This window comes from Cebus imitator, unplaced genomic scaffold (genome assembly GCF_001604975.1).
Source record: "Cebus imitator isolate Cc_AM_T3 unplaced genomic scaffold, Cebus_imitator-1.0 Scaffold7, whole genome shotgun sequence".
In the NCBI taxonomy this organism is placed as follows: domain Eukaryota; kingdom Metazoa; phylum Chordata; class Mammalia; order Primates; family Cebidae; genus Cebus; species Cebus imitator.
The window spans coordinates 4,497,201-4,520,176 of NW_016107322.1; the positions used below are offsets into that span (position 1 = coordinate 4,497,201).

Sequence of the window (22,976 nt, forward strand, 5' to 3'; positions counted from 1 at the left end):
AAAAAAAAAAAAAAAAAAATTTTAAATTTAAAAAATTTAAAAAAAGAATTTTTTCTATTAAATTTATCTAAAACCTTAGCTGAAAACACTAGAAATTTAATTTAAGCATAAGAATTTTAATTCCAAACACTGACAAAGAGCTCAAATGGCTCTCCATATCCATGGGCTCCTCATCTGTGAAGCCAACAAACCACACATAGAAAAAAATTTTTTAAGTCATCTCTGTACCTAACATGTACAGATTTGTTATTATCCCCTAAACAATACATTATAACAACCACTTATATAGTATTTACATTATAATAGGTATTATAAATAAACGAGATAAAGTATACAGAGGAATATGTGCAGGTTATATACAAATAGTATGCCAATTTATATTCTTTTTCTTTCTTTTTTTTAATAGAGACAGGGTCTTGCCATCTTCCTCAGGTTGGTGACTTGAACTCCTTCCTGGCCTCAAATGATCCTCCCATCTTGGCCTCCCAAAGTGCTGGGATTATAGGCTGAGTCACTGCCTCTGGCCACCATTTTATATCAGGAACTTGAGCATCCCTGGATTTTGGTATCCACAGGAGGTCCTCCACAGATACTGAAGGATAACTGTGTATCTAAGTTATCTTTGGTAAATTTTAAAAATATAGGTATGCTCATTTCATTGTGCCTTGGTTTTATTACACTTCATAGATATTGATCGCATTTTTTTTTATAACAAATTGAAGGTTTGTGGTAATCTTATGCCAAGCAAATCTACCAGTACCATTTTTCCAACAGCATGTGCTCACTTCATGTCTGTGTTGCATTTTGGAAATTCTCACAATAGTTCAAACTTTCTCATTATCATAATACCTGTTAGGGTGATCTGTGATCAGTCATCTCTGATGTTACTATTTTAATTGTTCTGGAGCGCCATGAACTATGCCCGCATAAGACAACAAACTTAATAAATGTTATGTGTATTCTGCCCATTCCCCCACTCTACCCCACCTCTACCGTCACTCACCTCTCCCTCAGGCCTCTCTATTCCCTGAGACACAACAATATTAAAACGAGGCCACTTAATAACCCTGCCATGATCTCTAAGTGTTCGAGTAAAAGGAATAGTTAGTATAGCTCTCACTTTAAAAAATATGTATTTTATTTATTTATTTTGAGACAGTCTTAATCTGTCACCCAGGCTAGAGTGCTGTGGTGTGATCATAGCTGACTGCAAGCTGAAACTCCTGGACTCAAGCAATCATCAGCATGGCTCTCTTTAAATCAAAACCCAGAAATAATTAACCTTAGCGAGGACAGCATGCTGAAAATCAAGTCTGGTTGAAAGCTAGTTTCTTGCACCAAACAGCCAAGCCAAATTGTAAATGCAGTGAAAAAGTTCTTAAAGTCAAAGTGCTATTCCAGTGAACATGTGAACAATAAGAAAGTGAAACAGTCTTATTGCTGATATGGAGAAAGTTTACTGGTCTGGATAGAGGGTCAAAAGAGTCACAACAGTCCCTTAAACCAAAGCCCAATCCAGAGCTAGGCCCTAACTCTCTTCAATTCTATCAAAGCTGAGAGAGCTAAGGCAGCTACAGAAAAAAAAGTTGGAAGCTAGCAGAGGCTGGTTCATGAGTTTAGGGAAACAAGCCATTTCCATAACATAAAAGTACAAGGTGATGCAACAAAGTGCTGACAAGGAAGCTACAGAAAGTTATCCAGAAGATCTAGCTAAAAGATCATTGATGAAGGTAACTACACTAACAGATTTTCAACAGACAAAACAGACTTCTACTGGAAGAAGATACCATCTCGGCCTTTCAAAGCTAAAGAAATTGGTGTCTGGCTTCAAAGCTTTAAAGGACAGGTTGACATTCTTGGTAGGAGCTAATGAAGCCCAGGAGTTCGAGACCAGCCTTGGCAATGTGGCGAAACCCCATCTCTACAAAAAATACAAAAATTAGTCAGATGTGGTGGCTCATGTCAGTAGTCCTAGCTACTGCTTGGGAAGCTGAAGTGGGAAGACTACTTGAAGCCAGGGGGCAGAGGTTGCAGTGGGCCATAAATGTACCACTGTACTTCAGCCTGGGCAAACGAGACCTTATCTTAACAAACAAACAAACAAACAAAACCAACAACCAAAGAAAGAAAGAATTTGCCACAGCCACTCCAACCTTCAGCAACGACCATCCTGATCAGCCAGTAGTCATCAACACGGAGGCAAAACCTTCCACCAGCAGAGACATTAAGACTCATTGAAGGCTTGGCCGGGTACGGTAGCTCATGCCCATAATCCCAGCATTTTGGGAGGCCAAGGTGGGTGGATCATGAGATCAAGAGACTAAGACCATTCTGGCCAACATGGTGAAAACCCGTCTCTATTAAAAAATACAAAAATTAGCTGGGTGTGGTGGTGCACGCCTGTTGTCCCAGCTACTCAGGAGGCTGAGGCAAGAGAATTGCTTGAACCGGGAGGTGGAGGTTGCAGTGAGCCAAGATCACGCCACTGCACTACAGCCTGGGTGACAGAGAGAGACTCCATCTCAAAAAAAAAAAACAAAAAAAAACCAGTAAATGCATTGAGGAGAAGGGGGCCAAAGCTTTTATCCATTCTCCTAAGAAAGCTGCTTTGGATGGTTAATAAGAGAACTAATGCTTTAGAGACATGACGCATACTTGGTGTACATCATCAGTCAGCTCCTGTCTCACATAATTACCTGATATCATGATGAACTTCCTTTTCATATTTTTCTTCTCTGCGCTTTTTATGACAGCAAAAGATGATAAGACCAATGAGCACTAGAGCAAGCAAAATTCCTATAATGGCTCCTGCAATGAGTCCAGCTTTATTTGAAGCTAAAAATAAGAAGTTAATAAGAATTAATAGTAAAAAAAAAATACACATGTATAGATATTGAAGGTAAGCTACACATTTATAGATTGATTTCATCACATGTATTAACTTTAAGAGACACATAATTTAGTCTTTTTGATCCAGGGGAAAAATTCATAAAAAGAACTTTCTTCTGAACTGTATAATCTATTTCAAACATAAAAATGATAAAACCTGTCTGAAAGATTTTAATATTCAAAGTTATCTTGGTTAGCATAGGAGAATGTTCTGAGCTACTCGCACTTATAAATATGGTACAAGAGTTGATTTGACAATTCTTACCTTCTTCATATATCATTGCAATTATGAAGTTTTTTAAATAAAATATCTTTTTCTAGAAAAGCTAATAATCAAACCAGTGTTCTGATCAAAGTCTGTGTCCCCTTGCCCTTAATACACACTTGCTAACTAAACTAAAGGAGATGGTATAAAGATAACAGAAAGAAAACCACCAAGTGAAAGAAGATACTTACGAGGAACAACGTTTAAACGCAACAGGCACTGATCAGAGCCCACTCTGTTTTTGACTGTACAGCTATATGTCCCAGAGAACTCAGAAGAGGCATTTTTTACAGATATAATAGATGAAGTCATTTCTATGGAAAGAGGAAAAAGAAACTCAGTTTTATATTATGTATTACTCTCAGTTGTTAGTAAACATAGCCCCTACCAAGTTTGACAATGCAGTTAAAAGCAAGACAGATCAAAGCCGACTGCAAACAAACTAGCATTGAGCCACACAGATGTCTCCAGAATTCAAAGAATCATGTTTCCAGTTCACATGTATCAATGTGAAAGTAATCATGATTCCCTGCACCACAGAGCCTCAGAGCTGAAGCAGGGTGTTGGTCCACTGTGTCGCTGCTGCAAACCCACTTTGGGGCACATCAGACTATAAAAACTATCCTGTTCCACAAAGGATCTTTCATGCAGCAGGAAAACTTACAAAACCTATTTTATCCCCCTAGATGGAAGAAACATACAAAAAGAAGTCAAAGGCGGTCTCCCAGATCGGTCTCTTAGCTTGAAAAAAAGAAAGGCAGAGAGAAAGCCCACTAAAGTCCAGAATGCACTGGATGGCGGGGTGGAGCCTGGTAATCAGTTTAAACTAAGAAGTCAATTACAGCAAATAGGTGAACAGATTCAGCCAATTTGTAACTTTCTAGTTTAGTGTCACACACATTTTCTTTTATAGACACATCATGGATAAATTACCATATTTTCAATCTAGGCAAAACACTAAAGATCCAACTCTTATTATACTTTGGCCACTAAGTTATAACCATAAACATTTCTCATCAATTAAAAAAAAAAAATCAGCCAGGTGCAATGGCTCATGCCTATAATTTACCCAGCCCTTTGGGAGGCCGAGGTGGGTGGAGAGCTTGAGCCCAGGAGTTTGAGACCAACGTGGGCAACATGGAGAAACTCCATCTCTACAAAAAATACAAAAATTAGCAGGGTGTAGTGACACATGGCTGTAGTCTCAGCTACTTTGGAGGCTGCAGTGGGAGGATCACTTGAGCCTGTGAGGTGAAGACTTCAGGGAGCCGAGATCCTGCCACTGCACTCCAGCCTGGGTGACAGAGCGACACTTCTTGTCTCAGGGGAAAAAAAAAGATATGCCTCAGTAGCTAATTATAATATCCTTAAAAATGAAATCATAGAATAGCTCTTTATAACACATGGCACTAAATTGATATTAAAAAATACTGAATAATTCCCATGGAAATCATGATTGTTCTATGTAGAAGAGGAAAAGCATTTGGGAATCTAAAATATAAAAGCAGGCTGGGCACATGCCTGGGCCCAGCACTTTGGGAGGCCAAGGAAGGACTGCTTGAGCCCAGGACTTTGAGACCAGTACAGGCAACACAGGGGAATCCTATCTCTACAATTTTTTTTTTTTTAATTAGTGGGGCATGATGGCATGCACCTGTAGTTCCAGGAGGATGACTTGAGCCTGGGAGGTCGAAGCTGCAGTAAGCCATGATTGCAGTGAGCCTGGAAGAGAGAGCAAGGCCCTATCTCAAATTACACACACACCCCCTACTAGATTTTAGTCCAGATCACTGGCACATGGTACAAATACTATTATCAGCAGTACCTGATAACCATGAAGTGGGCAATTTCTGTGAGTCAGACAATTTTTGCCATTCATACTGTAATGGAAGTGAACCTTCTTTTGGTTCACATTTTAGTTTAAAATCATTTCCAATTTCTTCCGATCCATCGACGTAACATCTTGTACCTGAAGGCTTAACTGAAAAAGAAAATAAATTATAAGTTTACATAGGAGAATGGAACTTACTTTTATGATTAAAGCATTGTGCACAACCACTGACTCATTATCAGTTGGTTCTGGGTTCAGAATTCACAAAAAAATGAAAGACCACAATAAGTGATCAACATCCGTTTATTCAGCTTTGTCTGAGACAAAACAGCAAAGAATAAGCTCAGAGACAAGCAGCCACTGCATTAGTAGATATGGCAATATTTCAGGCATAGCTTGGTGCCCATCCATTCCATGAGGCATACCTGAAAAAACCAAGGATGATGCACTTGCTTTTTTCGGCAAGACCACTTGAGAATCAAGGAAGCTTCCCCTTCCATTCCTTAGCTATTATTCTTCATGCTTGACATATAGCTCCCTGGCAGTATGTCCCAAGTCACACCCCTCTAGTGCCACAACCCTGACAATCAGGCAGTTTATAATCAACAGTACTAACAGGGATAATTCATTTAGTGTAGCAAGGACCAACTAACACTCTGCATTTATATCAACTCAAATCCATCCAAAGAGCAGGTTATAAAAAAAAATCTGGGCTGGGCATGGTGTAATCCCAGCACTTCGGGAGGCCAAGGCGGTAGGGGATCACTTGAGGTCAGGGGTTTGAGACTAGGCTGGGTAACACAGCAAGACCCTTTCTCTACAAAAACTTTGAAAAATTAGCTGACTGTGGTGATATGTGGCCTGTTGTCCTAGCTACCTGGGAGGCTGAGGTAGGAGGACTGCTTGAGACCAGGACTTTGAGGCTGCAGTGAAGCTATAATCATGTCACTGCACTCCAGCCTAGGTGACAGAACAAGACCCTGAGTCAAAAAGATATTCACAATCTGGAAATTCATATGTAAAAAAGAATAATAATTAAAAAAAAGGAAATCTGAGATTATATTCCAGGTGTTCCGGGTAACTGTTTAGGACAGCGACTACCTCCATTACCTGCAACTCACCCCAATCCTGGATTAACACCTTCGCATTGCATGCTCTTCTGCTGAACTTTAATAAGGCATAATATTCACACAATAAAGTTAACATGTTAATAATGTGTGTTGATTACTTTTAATAAATGGGTCTATATATCCATTAAGCACCACTCCAACCCTCTCCGAAGAAAGTTCCCTTATGCTAGTTACAATAAATGTAACTCCAAAACCCTGGCCCAGGAAGCAACTGATCAGGTTTCTACTGCTATAGATTAGTTCTTCTGGAATTACATGAATGGAATAATACAGTACATACTGTTTGTCTTCTTTTATCCAGCATACGTTTCTGAGATTGATCCGTGTTACTTTAGTTATTTTAGTATTTCAATGAATGATTATAACACAAGTTTGCTTATTCAGTCAATTGTTAATGAATACTGTGTTTCCAGTTTGGGGGCTACTATTAAAGCCTTGTTAGCCAAACTGACAAGGAGCAAGTGTTTCATCTATCAAAATCATATGGACCAGTGAGGAAGGCATTATGAGGAACCACAGAATGCCACTGGACAAGAGCAGGGATGTTGAAGGATTCTGAGGAGGTTCTAAGGAAGCAGCCATCAGCTCTCAATCAGCTGTTTCTGAGGAGATATGAGGAGAAATGGGGATTAAACAGGAAGTGGAAGCTGTCAGGAGGCAGGGCCATTTAGTAAGTGAGTATTCCAGTAGAGGATGGGTAGCAGTGTAGGTCTGGGAACACCATTAGGAAGACAGCAATAGTCTATGTTTTGCTACTGCTCCACAGGCTTGGGAGAGACAATGTTTTCCATATACTCTGCAGCTGACTTTGTCTGTATCTGTCCTTCCAGGCTGATAAATGTCAGGACTGCTTTTTTTCATTTTTAGTTTAAGCTGATTTTCCTTTTTTCAGTCCTGAATGGGTTTTTATTCTTTCATTACTACAAATAAAGGTAAATGCATTTTACAGTTTTGCACTATTAAGAACACTGCTTGAACACTCATGTGAACACTGGCGTATGCTCTCCTTTTTCGTAGTAACTGCTGGATCATATGGTGAGTGTAAATATTTTAACTGTGTAAGAAATTGTCAAATTGTTTCCCAAAACTGGCTCAACACGATTTGTCATATCCAGTGGGGTATCTTCAACTAAGGTTGTCAACCGTGATCTTACTCCTTAGTAACTCCTTAACAAATTTAACTGTATTTCCCTTCATCTGTTACTACTTAACGCTTTTAAAATAAAGGTCAACAGACATATTTAACTGCATTGTTGATTTTTCCAAACAAATCTGTTTACTTTTCAAACTGACCAGGTGCTCTGGAGACTATATCAGTTGGACTTTTAAATAAATTTTGCAAATTATTTCATCCTGAAAGTCTTCAATGAAATAAGCCTTGTTCTCTTCCATTTCTTCAAACTACCAATAAATCCTTTATTAGAATAAATTAGCAGCAAATGAGTAACTGATGCAATGCTTTGTGCATCAAACATCTATGGGTAATATGGTGTTCTAACTCCAACCCTTATCCTTTCTATATCCCTTTTCTCCCACATAACCAACATATCTAAACATATCTAATAATGGAGAGTTATTTAAAGCTGCAGCTAGGAAATTCAGGTCCTCACTATAACCATCCACAGTGAAACAAAATTCTACCAACATGGGTTTCTGAGTGACACTTTGGAGCGGCCCACCTACCTTCCACTGGGAAGAGAAAGTACAAGTCTTTTACATGCCAACATCCAAACATTATACCACGGGGAAGATTAATCCTTTTTTTTTTTTTTTTTAATTTCCAGTAATGGCTATAAGCAAGGAAGATTAATTCTTAACCCATGGTACTCTGCTGGAACAGAAGAAAACCATAAAGAGGGCACAAATAAAGTCTTGTCCCTAAATGTTTGGTCTGGGCTTCCCACATACCTGACCGCTGTCCTCAGAACATCTGCCTACATGATCAGTAACAGAACCAATCGTCCTTCTCAGATAAGGGTAAGTGACTATCAAGTTGAAGTTGGACATGGTATCCCATCAATTTAGTAATGCTCTGCTCTATACATGTATTACTGCATCATCTTTCCATGCTAGTGGCCTACACCAGTCTACCGGAAATATACGCTAAATCTCTACATGAGACAAGAAATGCTTTTATCATGATGTCATCCTTCCAAGAAATACAATTTCTGACTGGTTCAAAAATACCCTGACTCCAGGAAAAATCTATCAATAGATGCTAAAATCAAAAGGCAAATGTTTAAATGAGAAACAACATAGTCTCAAAGTATTTCCCCCAAGACAGTTGTTAATTACAGAGTGATAAATAATAACTCCAGAGTGGAGAAACCCATCAGATAAAACTTAAAGTAAATGATCATGATTAACAAGACATGATATCATGTGCCCCCGGACATGACTGGAGGAGATTAAGGAGATATAAATGCAGTGTGGATTCTAGATGCAATCCTAGTACAAAAAGGACATTACTGGAAAACAGTAAAATTCAAATTGGGTCTGTAATTTAGTTAATAGTATTCTATCAATGTTAATTTCTTTGTTTTGATAATTATGATTTTGTAAGATGTTAACATTAGGGAAAATGAGATGATGGGTCTACTCTCAGAAACTTCCTAGTATTTTTGCAACGTTTCTATAAAACTAAAAATTATTTCAAAATAAAAAGTAGTGAGGGGCCCTGCCCTGAATCCGTGGTTTGCAAATCTCTTAGGACATTTAAAGCCAGTGATGACTGAGCCACTACACTTACTGTTGCCACTGTGATCTGGTGGCATGCTGCAGTGTGAGTAACCACATATGTCCAGGAATGTTAACTGTGCATGTTCTGCTCTTCAAAACAACTCTGTCTCTTTTTATCAAAAGGTTGCAATAAACAGGCCCTTTCAGAGCTCCAGGGGAAGGTGCTGGTGATATGTGGCCACAATAGTAACCTTCTATCAATTCTCTGTGTTATCATTTCCCACTTCCGCTGCTGCTTTACTGAGCTGCATCCACATATGCTTTTGCTGTGTCTGAAAGAGCAAGGCAGGCATGGCAATGGAGCAAGCTATAGCAACATGCTTCCCCTCACATCCAGAAGACTAACAGTCATCTGTCGGGGTGAATGGCCATATAACACACAAGCTCAATGAATGAACTGGCATTACACTGTGAATGCCATGATGGCAACTACTTCAGATTTCCCACAAAAGAACCAAAGCATTAGGCAGAGCCACTAGTGAATCGAATGAGCTCCAATGACCACCACTCAGTTGGGTCACTAGAGGGCACTTCATCTTATCTTTTGCCCCAGATTATCCAGGCAGAATTTCCAGACAAAACTAATAGATAAGCTTCAATCCCATTCTCACCTTCAAGAGAATACAATTCTGGTGGTTTCTCCCAGCAGCAGTCATGACTGATCTAAAAACATGGAAAAAAGGGCTACAAGAAATCCTCTGGCTCTGACACAACCTTGCCCCAATCAGAGTACCAGTCATCCTTACTTCTCTTCAGCAATCACTTCCCCGCTTTCTCTTCTCATCCCAACTTACCCCTTTTCTCTCTCCCTGGTTTGAATTCGAGGCTCACTTGGCTATAAAAGGAGTGACTCAGGATGAACTATGTCAATGCTTCGCCCTTATCCATTCTCAGGAATGAGATGCTGGGGTTGGAAGTTTTATGTAAAAAGGCCATTCCTACTGCTGTGCAGTCATGGCTCCTGACATGAGTGCACTGAGCCACATTATGTGCCATCCCTGCCACCCAACTCAGGTTCCTTTTGGGATATGTGCTGCTGTATGCTGTAATGATCTCTTCAGTCAATAACTGCAAATGTGACCCTGAAGCTGGTCCCACAGGATCCAGACAATACACAAACACACAGATATGCTTGCCACAACTCTTCTGGGAATATGTGCCAACCCCATTCATCCCAGTGTACCTGTCCCATCAAACAGGGGTTTCACAATAAATAATTCTGATAATCAAGTATCTCCTGCTTCGTATATCATGGACCAGTTAATATTCTGTGTACATCTTCCAACTCAATACTTTCTGGAGAGCAGTGTTAGAAGAAAGTATAGTCAGGGTTATAATCTCAGGAATTCCTGGGTCTGTGGTAAGAATTCAGACCAGGTGTTAATCTTTTACTTGCTTATACATTTATAAAAAAGAAAAGCTACTCCATATTTACTCAATGAAGTCACAGAAAGTTCAAATTTCCAACATTACCATATTTCTTTTTCTGGTTCCTTGGTGTTCAGATTCCCTTACTTTTACACCACAAGAAATATTTTTAGTTAGTGTGATTCAGAATGATGCATCTCACCAGGATCCCTTCAGGTGCCCACTTAATGATGCTGCCGGCAGATGACTTATCTACCAAGACAACCCACGAATTTACCATTAAGGTACACAAAAATCCCCACTCTTGTTCCTAGTTTCTAGGAAAAGTAGGTAAGTGCTAGGTCTACTCCTAGGAGTAGTTAAGTGTTGGGTGCCCAAGCCATCTTGAACATTGCTCTTAAGAGAGTATTAAGACAAAAATAAAGAGTATTCTTTAGAATATTCTACCTTATCCCTAATCAGTTCTCTAAACAAAAGGAATGAGGTAAATGTTGATATGGGAGTCCTGCCCTGATCAGTTATTTCTAGTCATCTTAGACAATTCTAGGAATCAGCTTTTCCTATGAAAAGTCAATCCCCAAGTGTCCCCTAAAACATGAAAACAGGGGAATTTACTGTCATAAAAGAGAGCTACATAGCTTTTTTCTACATGGTAGCCATTTGTGTAAAGTTCACCACAGTATGGTTTTGGAAGTATATTTATGAACTATTAGCTTTCAGTTTCTCAATTTAAAGGGATTAAGAGTGCTTGTAGACATCACAGAATCTAAAGAAGGATAATAAAGTGGCAGTCTTTGGCAGTTTACAAAGCAGTTTACACTATCTCCCTCTTAACTATCATAGAGAGAGCTATAAGATATCACAGTGAATGTCTCGTCTACTCACTTTGATGATTAAAAAACAATGATGCCAAGAAGTTTAAATAACTATGTGATGACTAACGGCCTTAACGTGAATTCAATATTTCTTCCTCCATATTTCTTTACCTCCATTCAAAATGCTCAAATTATTCATTATAAAAACATTATTTATTGTTTGGGTAATATGGGTAAAAGCTATAGCACACATAACAAACATTTTTTAATTGAACGGGATTTGATAGGTTTAATGCCAAATGGTAGGCTGAGGCCCAAGGAAATAACGAGGTTCTACACAGTTCTCAGGGAAAGTTCTGAGGACAAGGCAAAAACCCTACATCTAACTCCTGACTTAGGGTTCTTCCTCCCTACCACAATGCTCCTCCACTGATTTTAAAACTCTTATGAATTTCACAAAGAAGCTGATCACTTCTTACTTTTCCTCTCCAAAAACAAAAGCTACTTTTATATTTGATGTTACCCAACACAGAAGTACTTCAAGTAATTAAAATTGTTATTCTAAAAAATTAAGCTTTGTCTCATACAAATGCTGCTACTATAGTACTATGACTAATCATCCTCTTACTCAGTAGCCCATTAACAAATAAAAATGACTTACCAAGAACTACCAGCTGAAACTTCTTATTTGCAACACCAGGAGCTTTTTTCACTTTGCACTGGTATGTGCCAATATCTGAGAGCTGTAAATTCGTTACATTTATTGATGCATCACCAGATTTGAGATCATTACTCGTAAAATGCACTCGTCCTTTCAGATCTGGATAGTAGTCGTCATACATTTTGTCTCCAGAATATAAAATAATCTAAAAGAAAGCCAAAATTAGGAGGAAAAACAAACAGACTGAAAAAAATTGTCTCGTAAAGGAGCTCTGGATACACCTACTGCTACAGAATCCTCCCCTCAAAAAGAAAAAGAAGAACACAGTATTATGGGGAAACCTAAAAGTATCCAAATCACAGAATGAAATAAATGGAAAGGAATCAATGTGATCCTTGGGTACAGTCCCAAACTTCCATTTTTAATGGGGAAATAAAAACCCAGCAGGATAAAGTAGTAAAGCCCTATACTGTACTAGAGAGCAATTTAGTAAGATTGGGAAGAACACAGGTTTGCTCATTCATTTTGTTTTGTTTTGTTTTTGAGACGGAGTCTGGCTCTGTGGCCCAGGCTAGAGTGCAATGAAAGGTGCAATCTTGGCTCCCTCCACCTCCCAGATTCATGCACTTCTCCCCCTCTGCCTTCTCAGTAGCTGAGACTACAGGCATGTGCCACCATGCCCAACAATTTTTGTATTTTTAGTAGAGACGGGACTTCACCATGTTGGCCAGGCTGGTCTTGAACTCCTGACCTCAAGTGATTCACCCTCCTCGGCCTCTCAAAGTGCTGTGATTACAGGTGTGAGCCACCGTGCCTGGCCTGCTCATTCTGATAGACTATTTTTCAACTGCCTCTGAGGCTGTAGCTTGCCAACCAACTGTAACAAAATCAAGTACCTACTGCTCCCTGTCCCCAAAAAAGGCTTATCATAATTTGTCTGTGGAACCTAATAAAAAACTTTGTTTGGTCATAATACTAAGTTGGAGTTACTTAAGGGTTCTAGACTCTAACAGATAAAATCATACAATAAACCTCTTAAGATATGTGTACCCAGATTGACAAGAACTTTGAATGAATCTTCTGTAACTAAAGCAAAGACCCTTGCCCAATCCACTGAGTTTTCTGAACCATGCTTATAGCCTTTGATGGCAATTACTAAAGGCTGGATGATTTAGAGGGAAAACAAAATCTGTGTTTAGAGTATTTTCTTAGAAGAGAACTGTAGTAATAATCTCTAACAATCTCTAACATTAATTTAACACATTTTATAATGTTTCATATTTGCTAATCTCTTCGTTCTGGTTATGAGACCCACGGGCCAAAGAGCAGTGATGCCAAAACTCAAATAATAATCAGGAAACACGACTACAGCCTGTATCCTACAAATAATTTCTTTTACCTGAGTGCTAACTACGGGCAGTATAATCAGAATAAATGTCATCCAAGAATACTGTTTTCCAGGTTTATTCTGTGGAAACTTCCTGAGTGGAGGAACTTGGGTTCTAGTCTGTGTTATCTCCTTCCCAACCACACTGACCCCACCCTAACCCACCAAAGATCTTTTATTTTTTATTTTTTTATTTTTTTTTTGAGACGGAGTTTCGCTCTTGTTACCCAGGCTGGAGTGCAATGGCGCGATCTCGGCTCACCGCAACCTCCTCCTCCTGGGTTCAGGCAATTCTCCTGCCTCAGCCTCCTTGAGTAGCTGGGATTACAGGCACGTGACACCATGCCCAGCTAATTTTTGTATTTTTAGTAGAGACGGGGTTTCACCATGTTGACAAGGATGGTCTCGAGCTCTTGACCTCGTGATCCACCCGCCTTGGCCTCCCAAAGTGCTGGGATTACAGGCATGAGCCACCGCGCCCGGCGTGATCTTTTATTTATATATGAACTGTGTGCATCTAGGTTGTGCTCAATACCAGTTTGTTAAATAAATTTAAAAAGTAGTTGATTCATCTGTTGCAAAAGGTCATAGAGTTCAATCTGTTGTACTTCCAGTAGCTCGTTAGGCTCCACACACACCTTAGGAGTCTTTTAAGGGGGGCTTGAGAAATAAGCTGCATTCCCACTGTTGGTTATTTTATAAGCTATCTTCATATCTTCCCAGAAAACAATGTTATGAATATTAGTTAAGAAATGGGGAATTTACCATGCATTTTTGCATGTCTTCACTGACTCCCCTTCACAATCCCGCAGGATGATGGCATTGTCCACATTGAACATTTAGGCTGAGGAAAGCAGAGGCTCTCACTGATTAGCATTTGCCAAGTCACACAACAAAGGTGCAAACCAGATCCATTTCACTTGGCACAGTACATAACTATCATCTCAATATCACTTACGAGCTTAGAAAATGCTTGTGCATACGGTATTTTGCTGAATTCTGATAATGACCCTGGGTTGCTGGGTATATCTGTTCCCACTTTGCATATGAGGAAACAGGTTTATGAAACATGGGAGGCAGCACAGGACAGTTCAGGTGTGAGAGTCAGTGAGCTGAGTTTAAATCCCAACTGCATTTGTTGCTAGCTATGTGACTCTGGGCATGAAAATCTCTGGGCCTCTGTTTCCTCCTTTCATGAGTATAATAATTCTCACCTTACTATGTTGTTTTAAGTATATAAAATACTGCCCAAGCATACAGTTTACAGTAACTGCTGATTAAAGAGATCACACAAGGAATAACAATGCAAATTTCTCTAGCTCAGTCTTTCAATTCCTAGTTTTTAACCATTCTGTCTACTAGCTGAAATATATTGAAATAGGGGCTCAGTTAACATATGCAGCTTAAATTCTACATATGCATACATCCTCTTCTGCATCAATCTCTCCCTAACCCTTTTACCTTTCTTTTGGCCTGATATAACTGTGTTTTAAGTTAGAAGCTAGGTTTTTAACTCAGAAATGGTCACTCAAAGTCCAGTCCCAGTTTCACATTTATCTTAAAACTCCTATAGACAGCAAAGCCATGCCTCTCACTCAGCATGGAAAGCTTGAGGTTCTCTTCCCATTAACAGACACACTAATGGCTCAGGGCACACTGTGCTTCTGGGTCTCTACGTGCACCTTGTCACAAGCTTCACTCACCCGAAGCACTAAAAACCCATGCTCTCTATATGCATCCAAGGCTTCCCCTATCTTAAGCAGGAGATCAAAGTCCCAGGCTCTAAAGGGGGACAGGCTTTGCACTGCCACAAGAACGGGGAACTGCAAGACCTCAGATAGGAGTTTGTACTCTAGGTGCCAGCACCTCCAGAGAGAGAAGGGAGAGAAGGGAGAGAAGGTGGGAAGGGCAGGGGTCGGGGGGGAGGTAAGAGAGACAGCGAACAGGGTAACAGGGCTGAGTGATAAAATGAGTCAGGCTCGATTTATTTTGCTTAGGGAACCAGAAGGAAATTCTGGTAGCAGAATCACGAAGAGGTTACATCCTTGCGGGGGGTGGCTCTAGTTACTCACAACTTGAGTAAGCACCTTAATTATTTCCTTCAGATAAACTTCAAGGGCAAACTGACTGGATTTGCCAAAAATATGAATTACCTAACTGCACTGATTCAGCCATTAAATGGAACAATGTAACTTGCCACTTTTAAATATGCCCTTCTTTTATATGAATAAGTACATATAAAATTTCTCTTCCAAATATACGTATTACTATATTTACCTAAATATTTGGACTTGTTTTCCTCTCCCCCTATCTAATATAATGTATTAATATTTTTTTAAATTAAATGTGACAGACAAAGCCAATGTGCAACATTCTAAATAAAGTATTCTGGAATAATTTAAAAGGCAAAATATGACGGATATATTAAGAGATGAGACTACTAGGCATGTTTCCCCCTTTGTGCTATTTTTGGCTTTCCAAATTTTCTACATTAAACTCTTATTACTTTGATTAGGGAAAATTTAAAAAAATACTAAAATATTGTTTCAGTATTTAAGTATTTTATAGATTATTTTTTGCTCTAAAGACTTCGTTTTTACGCTGGGAAGTTCTAAAGTCAAAGAAAAAAATTAATTTAAAAAGACTTGATTTTGTTTTTTAAGAAATGCATTGTACAGGATATTTAACTTGAAAAAAATAAGGAAAATAGACTGTAATACTATGTACTAGTTTCACTATAGCTAATGACCCTTCTACTGCTGACAGAAACCTTGAGTAAAAATTTCAATTCTGTCTAACCTTTAATAACAAAGCACAGTTATTTGCCATCTCTTAACACATGACACACATTCCTGTCTCAGCATCATGCCTGCTCCACCTAGGCCTCTGTTATTTCCTGCCTCAAATCCAGATTGTCAGAATTTTCATAAGTTCCTCTTCCTCCCTGAACCTTCTCTAAGAACTCCAGTGACCTTTTCCTCTTCTGTAACCTTAGGCCACTCATTATCCATTTCCCTCCATTACATATGTGTCCTCAATTTCTACCAGATCAATTGCCTTCCTCACCCAGACCGTAAGCCTAAGAAGTAGGGGGCTTCCTTCCTAGCTCCCTGCAGCCCATCCATGTGACTGGCAGGGTGATGGACACATCAGACAGTTGCACAGACAGCTGCTAAGTGAGCAAGGATATATCAAACTTACCACTTGATCCACCACCTGATTATCAGCTGGTGATATCAGCCACTCGATGTCCAGTGGTCCCTGGTCTTCAGGACTAAGCGTAAATTTGCATGGCAGATAGGCAGTTTCCCCTCTGGCTTTTTCAATCATCTGTTCAGGAGTAGTGATACTCAAACTTCTGGTGAAATCTAGAGAAAGAAATATACACGGGACTAAGAATTTGCTATTATAATGGCAGCGCACACAGCACCCTGCAGCCATTCAGAAGCAGCACTCAGATGCGAGGGATACAGGATGGGGTTTGGGTGCAGAGGAATGGAGTCCACACTCAGAGATGCCCAATTTTTAATTTTGTGTTTGTAAAAGTACAATGACACAATTAGTATCATCATTTTTGTGGTTTTTTTTTTGAGACAGAGTATCGCACTGTTGCAGGCTGGAGTGCAATGGCGTGATCTCAGCTCACTGCAACTTCAGCCTCCCAGGTTCAAGTGATTCTCCTGCCTCAGCCTCCTGAGTAGCTGGGAGTACAGGTGCATACCACCATGCCCAGCTAATTTTTTGTATTGTTAGTAGAGATAGGGTTTCACTGTGTTAGCCAGGATGGTCTTGATCTCCTGACCTTGTGATCCGCCCACCTTGGCCTCCCAAAGTGGTGGGATTACAGGCATGAGCCACTGTGCCCAGCCAAGAATCATCTTATTTGATACAATTCCCTTAAAGAACACTGAACTTCCTGACGTTATATAAATTTCTACTAGTAGAGGGTTTCTAGATACAAGCCAATGTTTAAAACTGAATTTGGCTAGAATCTCTAAAAGGTGAGTGATATCATTTAGATTTGTGACCTTGCTCAAATTTCATGTTGAGTTGTAATCCCCAATGTTGGAAGAGAGGCCTGGTGGGAGGTGACTGGATCAAGGGGACAGAATTCCCCCTCACTATTCTCATGATATTGAGTGAGTTCTCAAGAGATATGGTTGTTTGAAAGTTTGTAGCACCTCCTCATTCTCTGCTCTGGCCATGTAAGATGTGCCTGCTTCCCCTTCGCCTTCTGCCATGATTGTAAGTTTTCTGAGGATTCCCAGCCATGCTTTCTGTACAGCCTGCAGAGCCAATTAAACCTCTTTTCTTTATAAATTATCAGTTTTACGTATTTCTTTACAGCAGTGTAAGAATGGACTAATACGGTCAGTCACGTCATACAAATTCAAGGCTACACTAATTAATGCTTACCACAAACACTGGGAACTAAGTCACTGTCAGCAGGGTATATGCTGATCAATTGTGACAGTTTCTGCCAAGGCTTCTTTAAATTTGTATTAGATTTAATTCTACAACCTTCTATTGAATGCTTAAAAATATTTCTAAGCAATAAGTTTTGATAAGGATAATTCAAAAAGAAAGAAACACTGTCAATTTATGTATCTTTTAAAAATTTTACTCCAAGAATGTTACGAAAAAAAAAAAGAAAATTTAAAAAAAAATTTATGGCTGGGCATGGTGGCTCACACCGGTAATCTCAGCACTTTGGGAGGCAAAGGTGGGTGGATCACCTGTCAGGAGTTCAAGACCAGTCTGACCAACATGGTGTAACCCCATCTCTACAAAAAATACAAAATTAGCAGGACATGGTGGTGTATGCCTGTAATCCGAGCTACTCGTGAGGCTGAGGCAGAAGAATTGCTTGAACCTGGGAGGTGGAGGTTTCACTGAGTCAAGATCACCCCATTGCACTCCAGCCTGGACAACAAAAGAAAAACTCCGTCTCAAAAAATATTTTACCTAATAGTTGACTTCATAGCACCTACCCAGCTACTCGGAAGGCTGAGGCAGGAGGATCGCTTGAATTGAAGGCTACAGTGAACCAAGATCATGCCACTGTCCTCCAGCCTGAGTGACAAAGCAAGACTTCATCTCAAAAAATAAAAAATAAAATGCAAATTTAGTCTGTAAGTGAAAAATCACATAAAACTTTTTTCCTATTCATACTATAAAAGTATGTGCAGCACTAGTTTGTCACATCTATGTTTTACTTGTGATTACTCAATATTTTCTTGAGTATAAACTCAAACATCTAAAGTATGCATAACTGTAAGTTTCACCACTTTCTGTTAAAGATCAGTTCTACTATTTGGACCTGTCACCTCACTCTGACAGCCTTCAGAGCTGGATGATGACCTGGAAGAGGCCCTAAGCACTAAGATATGGTTGGTGCATGGGGCCTGCTTCTCTCTTCCTCTCCATTTTCCCTGCTCCCACCAAAAAAATAAACACATTAGAGCAAAATTAAGAGTAAATCAATCCAAAGTCCTAATTCTCCACAGTGACTATCTCGATGCGGTTTTCCAAATAAATTTTGATAGAACAAACCAAAATGAAGAGTTATGTTATTAGTCACTGCATGATTCTTTCCATTAGTCCTAAAATAAGCTTAATACACACAGACTCTCAGTTGTAATAAAATTTTAATAAAGTCAAAGCCAATTGATTGAGAACTAAAGAAAATCCTGGTTATATTAAAAACCATTTACATTTAGGTACCATCATAAGAGTTCAATCACATGTAAATGCCCTCCTGAAATAAGTTTATATTGGGATATAAATTATCTGCACCTCCTCCCTTAAACGTTAGACTGGCCCAGTTTTGACTAACAGGATGTGGCAGGAATGACCTCTACAGTTCCAGGGTGAGGCCTCAAGAACCCTTGCTGCACCCACTCTTGCCTCCTTGGTCACCTGCCACTGTGTGAACAAACCATACGGTCAACGGAGGTGTCTGGCCAACCCTAGAACACTCAGCCCTGGCCCAGACCAGCTCTCTGCAGCCCCGCTGTTGAACCCGTAATTTTCCATCCTAGCCTAGTCTAACCAGCAACCCACAGGATCATGAATATATGATTTTGTTTTAAGCCTCTAAAGTCTGAGTTGGTTTGTTACCCAGCAAATACTAACGAGACATCATCCAAACCTACCAATCCAGCCAGAAAGTCCAACGACTCTGGCCTCCATTTCATGCCCATGTTTCTATTTAAAAGGATATGATTTTGTATTTATGTGTATAACCTCAAGGGTTTCTCCTATTTAACTTAAATAAACTCCATTATTTCTAATAATTTCATTCTTACCTCTTTCATTAAGGCATTTCTACCTCTCTACCCTACAATAATTTTTCTTTCCTTCTCTATGAATGCTGACTGTACTTTACTTTCTACCCTCTGTATCACTTACTCAGCACTTAGCATATGTTGCCTTGGAATATTTTTTTCTAAATAAATTTTATTGACTTAGTAGCATCCAGAGTTATGTCACACCTTCTATTTCATTTTTCTTTTTTTTTTCGGGGGGGGGTGGGGGGTCTCACTATGTTACCTAGTCTGGTCTCTAACTCCTGAGGCTCAAGTAATCCTCCTGTCTCAGCCTCCCAAAGTCCTGGGATTATAGAATTGAGCAACTGTGCCTGGCTTGTCACATCTTCTAGATGTTCAGAAACTTATCTTCTTCCTATAGTGCCTTGTATTTCTAGGACCTTTTAAAATGCATGTTCTGATTTACTATTGAATCATTAGCTCTATTAGGGCTGGAAGAAATTCCGGCTACCTCTATCTCTGCTGTAGTTCTTTGCACATAGTAGAAAAGAACTGGTGAGTGTATTATAAATTTGATAAATTTGATAAATTTAGTTTGGTAATGCTTCATGCATCAAGTAAGATTAAGAATAATCTAAGTACATTTAAAAATGAAAATCTCATTCCAAAACAAATCAAGAAATAGTTCAAATATGGAGCTAAGAATATATAAGTGAGAATGAAAACTTCTATCAATAACAATGAAAACTTCCTGGTTACTGTGTGCTTTTAGAGTTTTCATTTTGTAGAAATCAACTAGAAATGTAAAATAAGGCCAGGCTCAGTGGCTCACGCCTGTAATCCCAGCACTTTGGGAAGCCGAGGCGGGTGGATCACGAGGTCAAGAGCTCAAGACCATCCTGACCAACATGGTGGAACCCCATCTTTAATAAAAATAGAAAAATTAGCCAAGTGTGGTGGCATGTGTCTGTAGCCCCAGCTACTCGGGAGGCTAACGCAGGAGAATCACTTGAACTAGGAGGTGGAGGTTGCAGTGAGCTGAGATCGCACCACTGTACTCCACCCCGGCGACGGAGTAAGACTCTGTCTCAAAAAAAAAAAGTTAAATAACTTCAATTAGACATCTAAATTTATAAAAGCTGAAAACCCCCAAATTCATGCTCTTAGTACTTATACTACACAAAGTGATCAAAATAAAATACAACTTAGTTTTCATATTATTTTTCTTTCCTGTTTGATACATAAAAACTAATTTTAAAAGACTGCCTTAAAATAGTTATATATGTGGAACAAAATAAAAAGCTATATGTCAAACTGTTAACAATAATTACTTTTGAGAATTAAGATTTTAAGGAAGATGATTGCCCATTTCTGCTTTATTCTGAGATTTTTAAAATGAGCATGCAGCTAATGGTATTTTAAAATGATTTTTTAATGACTTTCAGGTTTTTTTTTTTTTTTTTTTCCAAAAAATGGTTAAAACCTTCAATTCCTCTTCATTGTGTTGCACTAGAAATAAATTAAAATCTTGAGATCATATAAAACACTTCCTGGGTTTCCTAGCAACACTGAAGGGCCTCTTTTCACAGAGGCATAGTTTTTCCAAGTGCTGAAGTATGCAACGGACACAAATTATATAAGACAAAAGACAGACACTTGGTCTCATGCAGCGTCCCTGGGCATCTTTCCTAATACTGCCCAATTTTATTAATGCAGCAAATAGATTAATAATTTAACTTGCAAACTACTTGCAGGTCAAATGCTGTTTTAAAAGTAAATCAAATATCAAATCTTATGATTTTATCCAAATTTATATTCGGGATGTGATAAAATATGCAGCACATTATTAAGCTACAAGTATTTGCAGAGTCTAGTTAATAAGTGCACAGCACTTGATCATATTATATAAATAAACAGACTGAACCACATCCCATATTGGCAGTGACTGAAATAACATTTCCCAGTTTTCTGCTTGCTTTTCTTAGCTCCAGTTTCTAAATCACTTGGTTCTTTAGAGCTTCTCTTCTGCACAGTCTGACTTATATATGAGCATCAAAGTGACATGAGTTCATCAAAGAGTATTTTTTTAGCCCTTGATGTCACCTCCTACTAAGGCCTTAAAAGATCTCTTTCCACTATAACATTGGAAACAAACTGGAGATAATGAAAGAAGCTATTCTTCTAGAAGGGTGGCAATGTTATGAACTTTACAATCAGGAAATCTGGTAGACATCACCTTAATCAAATAATCAAAATTACCTCCACTAGAATAAACGGGCATCAAGTACCTCCTGTTTAGAAAAGAACACAATATTACTTCTGTAGTATTGCATACCAAGTAAAAAATGCATACTCTAGTCATGAAAAGACATGGAGGAAACTTAAATGCAACTGCATATTACTGAGTGAAAAAAGCCACTCTCAAAAGGCTACATACTGTACGATTACAACTATATGATATTCTGGAAAAGGCTAAACTATGGAGACAGTAAAAAAATCAATGGGAAAGAGGAAAGGGTAGAAGAGGTGGAACACAGGATTTTTAGGGCAGGGAAATGCTTCTGTGTAACACTGCAATGGTGGCTACATGTCATAAATTTGTTCAAACCCAGAGAGTGAACCCTGATGTAAACTATGAACTCTAGGTGATAATGATATGTCAATACAGGGTCACCCATTCTAACAAAGGTACGCTCTGGTGGGGAACGTGTTGACAAGTAAGGGAGACTGTGGTACGTGGAGGAAGGGGGTACAGGGGAACTCTGTGCTTTCTGCTCTATTTTGCTATAAATCTAAAACTGCTGTACAAAATAAAGTCTATTTTTAAAAAAGACTATCAAGAGCATACCCAACCACATTTATTTATAAATAAAGAAATAAAAATTAAAATAATGTAACATCATATTTCAAATATAAAATTGACAATGATTAAAAAGATTCAATAAAGCCAACGTTGGCAAAAGTGTTGGAAACCATGGCAACATGGAAAGTAAATCAGTACAACCTATTGCCAGCACAGTAGAAGACCTGTGAAATGTCAATGTGCTAACCCACTTTTAGGAACTGCAGCTGAACTCTCATAAGTGAACAGCTCCTATGTACGAGGATGTCATTCACTGATGCACTCTGAAACAAAAAACATCTGAAAACAACCCAGATGTCCAACAACAGGCAGGAAAATCAGAGTAAGAAATTCAAGCTCAACTACCTCAGACAAAGAATGAGGGCAAATATATGAGGTAGAACCAGTCCTCTCCAGCAAAAAGATGTGACTTAAATTTGGCTTCTCGGTAGTAACACTGACTTTCTCTCATATAAATAGAAGTATGACTAAACATTGCCACCTTCAGGTTTGGTTCCATTCACCTGACAGCAAATACAATCACTGAATCCAATTAGGTTTTTCAAAAAGAACGTAACATTCAACATATAATAATGTATACTAATAAATGTACTAATATAATAAAATTAATTTTGGGGGGACAGTGGTGGACTAAATCACGTCCCTTCCAAAATTCATACGTTGAATCCCTAACCCCCTATATGACTGTATTAGAGGGAGGGCTTTTAAGGAGTGATTAAGGTTAAATGAGGCCAAAGGGTAGAGCCCAGAACAGATGGA

At 38.9% G+C, this 22,976-nt stretch overlaps 1 protein-coding gene across 2 annotated transcripts in view; it reads right to left on the bottom strand.

Annotated features, from left to right (window-relative positions):
- Window positions 1–22,976, bottom strand: part of CXADR (CXADR Ig-like cell adhesion molecule) — a 69,375-nt gene that overhangs the window by 27,092 nt on the left and 19,307 nt on the right. For both annotated transcript variants that reach the window (XM_017539620.2, XM_017539616.2), the window contains exons 2-6: window positions 16,287–16,453; window positions 11,699–11,903; window positions 4,980–5,135; window positions 3,346–3,468; window positions 2,697–2,835 (exon numbers count right to left, since the gene is read on the bottom strand). In XM_017539620.2, the coding sequence (XP_017395109.1) occupies window positions 2,697–2,835; window positions 3,346–3,468; window positions 4,980–5,135; window positions 11,699–11,903; window positions 16,287–16,453 (790 nt within the window). The remainder of the gene's footprint in view (window positions 1–2,696; window positions 2,836–3,345; window positions 3,469–4,979; window positions 5,136–11,698; window positions 11,904–16,286; window positions 16,454–22,976) is intronic.